General features: G+C 40.0%; 1 protein-coding gene across 1 annotated transcript in view; it reads left to right on the top strand.

The window, feature by feature from the left end:
- The first annotated feature begins 321 nt into the window (after nt 1–321).
- The window catches only part of LOC106525130 (lipid phosphate phosphohydrolase 2), a 27,960-nt gene continuing 26,009 nt past the window's right edge, over nt 322–2,272 (top strand). The window contains exon 1 of the mRNA XM_014019255.1: nt 322–789. Within this exon, the coding sequence (XP_013874709.1) occupies nt 732–789 (58 nt within the window). The 5' untranslated portion in view covers nt 322–731. The remainder of the gene's footprint in view (nt 790–2,272) is intronic.

Below are 2,272 nucleotides of genomic sequence, written 5' to 3'. Positions count from 1 at the left end.
CATCATCATCATCATCATCATCATCATCATCATCATCATGATAAAGGTTTTTTCTTCAGAAACAACAGATCAGTAACAAAACATTTCCCCCCATATAGAAAGTGAGCAAAACTGACCTGTGAACATAATTGTTTGTTTCCAGAGTGTTCAGAAACTACAATACAAAACTGAAACTGAAAAACTTAAACTAAAACATTGATATCGATCCTAATGAACAAATATCGATCGGTGTTAACCTGAAGTTATRCAATATTATCGATACTGTGGCCGATCCGCCCACCTCTGGGTAGGAGGAGGGACCAGCGGGGCACCGGAGCCAGAGTGGGCTGGTGTGTGCGCGCGCGTGCGTGTGTATTAGTGGGAGAGGGAGCTGCAGGAGCAGGACAGAGTTCAGTCGGKGGACTCTGAAAACTGGAGGATCTGCAGAATCCCAGAGGTGCACAGAGGAGTCAGCTCCGCGTAGCTGCTCGACTCTGATCCACTGTAGTTTCAGGAAAGTCTCTCTCTCTCTCACACACACACACGCGCACACACACGGACATCTGATTCCGATGCCAGCAGCAGCACAGATTAAAAACTCCACGGAGACATATCCCGGAAGAAGAACCAGCTGGGCAGGTTTTACGCACACAGGCTCCGCTGTTTTAAAGGGATCCAGCGAAGACCTGGTTCTGACCGTCCGAAAAATCCACCATTTTTCTGATGTTTACCAAGTAATGAAGTAGAAGAAGATGAAGGATCTGAAGAAGAAGCTGTACGTGGTGATGGACGTGCTGTGTGTTATAATTGGTGAGTTTTATTCACGGAAAGATCCAACAAAAAACAAAAAAAAGCAGATGTTTTAGCTCCTGTTGAAGGAACGCACTTCCGTTTCTTTCCTCTAATCCAACCTGTTGGTATTTTTTAACCCACTGAAATGATTTTAACCTTTTACAGAAACAGTATTTTTTTTATGCAAGATTTAAAAACCTTCAGTGAAGCTGAAACTGATGTCCTGATGTTGTCCTCTTCCTGCTCGGAACCTTTTAAAATCCGCCCTAAACGCTCCTGAAGACTGCAGAGCTTTTRGGAAGTCGAATTGTTTGTTTATGGAAATGTGTCATGCATGTGTGCAASTTGCATCGCCTGTTCCTCGTTTTCAGGAATATTTCTGTCTGCTGAGAACTATCTGAAGAATGCTGCTGCTTGCAGACACACAACATGTGCCTTAGACGATTTGTTGTATTGAAAACCAGCTCCAACCCTGTCAATGTGACAGTCAGATGTTGAGCTCAAATTCAGCAGGGCTAGCTGAGAATCCCTCCCAACACATACTCTTGAGTGCCACACAATTGTGTGACATTTTCACTGTTAGATTCAACACTGYGTCTGTTAGCAAAATAACTCATGACTGGATGGATTWWAAGGGGACATATCCTGCAAAAGACACTTTTTTTTAAAGCCATTTAACACATTTTGTTGAGTATTTTATCTTTATATCCTGTTTGGATCATCAAATCATTCAGGTTTCTCTATTTTCCATGATGTTTTCTGAACTAATACGTCACATTATTTGCAACAGAACGTAGAGTCTGGTCTTAACTACAGTTTGGTCTTCATCAGTGGTGGAGAAAGTACTCAAACACTGTGTAAAAGTACAGATAAACAGACAAGAATGTACTCTAGTAAAAGTAAAARTACCACATTAACATTTTACTTGAGTAAAAGTAAGTACTTGCTTATAAAAATACTTAAAGTATTAAAAGTAAAAGTACTTGCTTAATGTATTTCCTAATGGTCTACAATATCATGAAGTGTGCCTACTGTATGTATATTTTACATCAATGGTGCCATTTTAGTGAACAATGCTGCAGATAATGCATATTTTTGTGTTTACACTCTGTGACACTGTTCACACTTGTGATTCTGTGCATCATCACATATTGTGACAACAGCTGCAGAAGATGTAAATTCACCACCAACCTCCTCTATCAAATCTCAACAAGTCATTTTTTGAACCAGTTAAATAAGGCCATGAATGGCACATTTCCCCCATGGTGGAAACCATTGTGGGCATGCTGATGCTCTGCTTTTTTATGGAGGAGGGTCTAATGGTACTTTCCTGCTTTGTTCAATGGACCAATTACAGCAATTCCCCCTCTCGCCACTGATTATTTTCTAACAAAAAAATCAAATAAACCACAAATAAAATAAAAAAAAATAACAAATAATTCGACGTGACATGAATGTACTTCGTAATTCAATGCATTACAGAAATGTAGTGGAGTAGAAA

Source organism: Austrofundulus limnaeus, unplaced genomic scaffold (genome assembly GCF_001266775.1).
Source record: "Austrofundulus limnaeus strain Quisiro unplaced genomic scaffold, Austrofundulus_limnaeus-1.0 Scaffold214, whole genome shotgun sequence".
Classification (NCBI taxonomy): Eukaryota; Metazoa; Chordata; class Actinopteri; order Cyprinodontiformes; family Rivulidae; genus Austrofundulus; species Austrofundulus limnaeus.
Note: the sequence above shows the minus strand (reverse complement) of the source record. Positions and strands in the feature narration are given on the sequence as shown.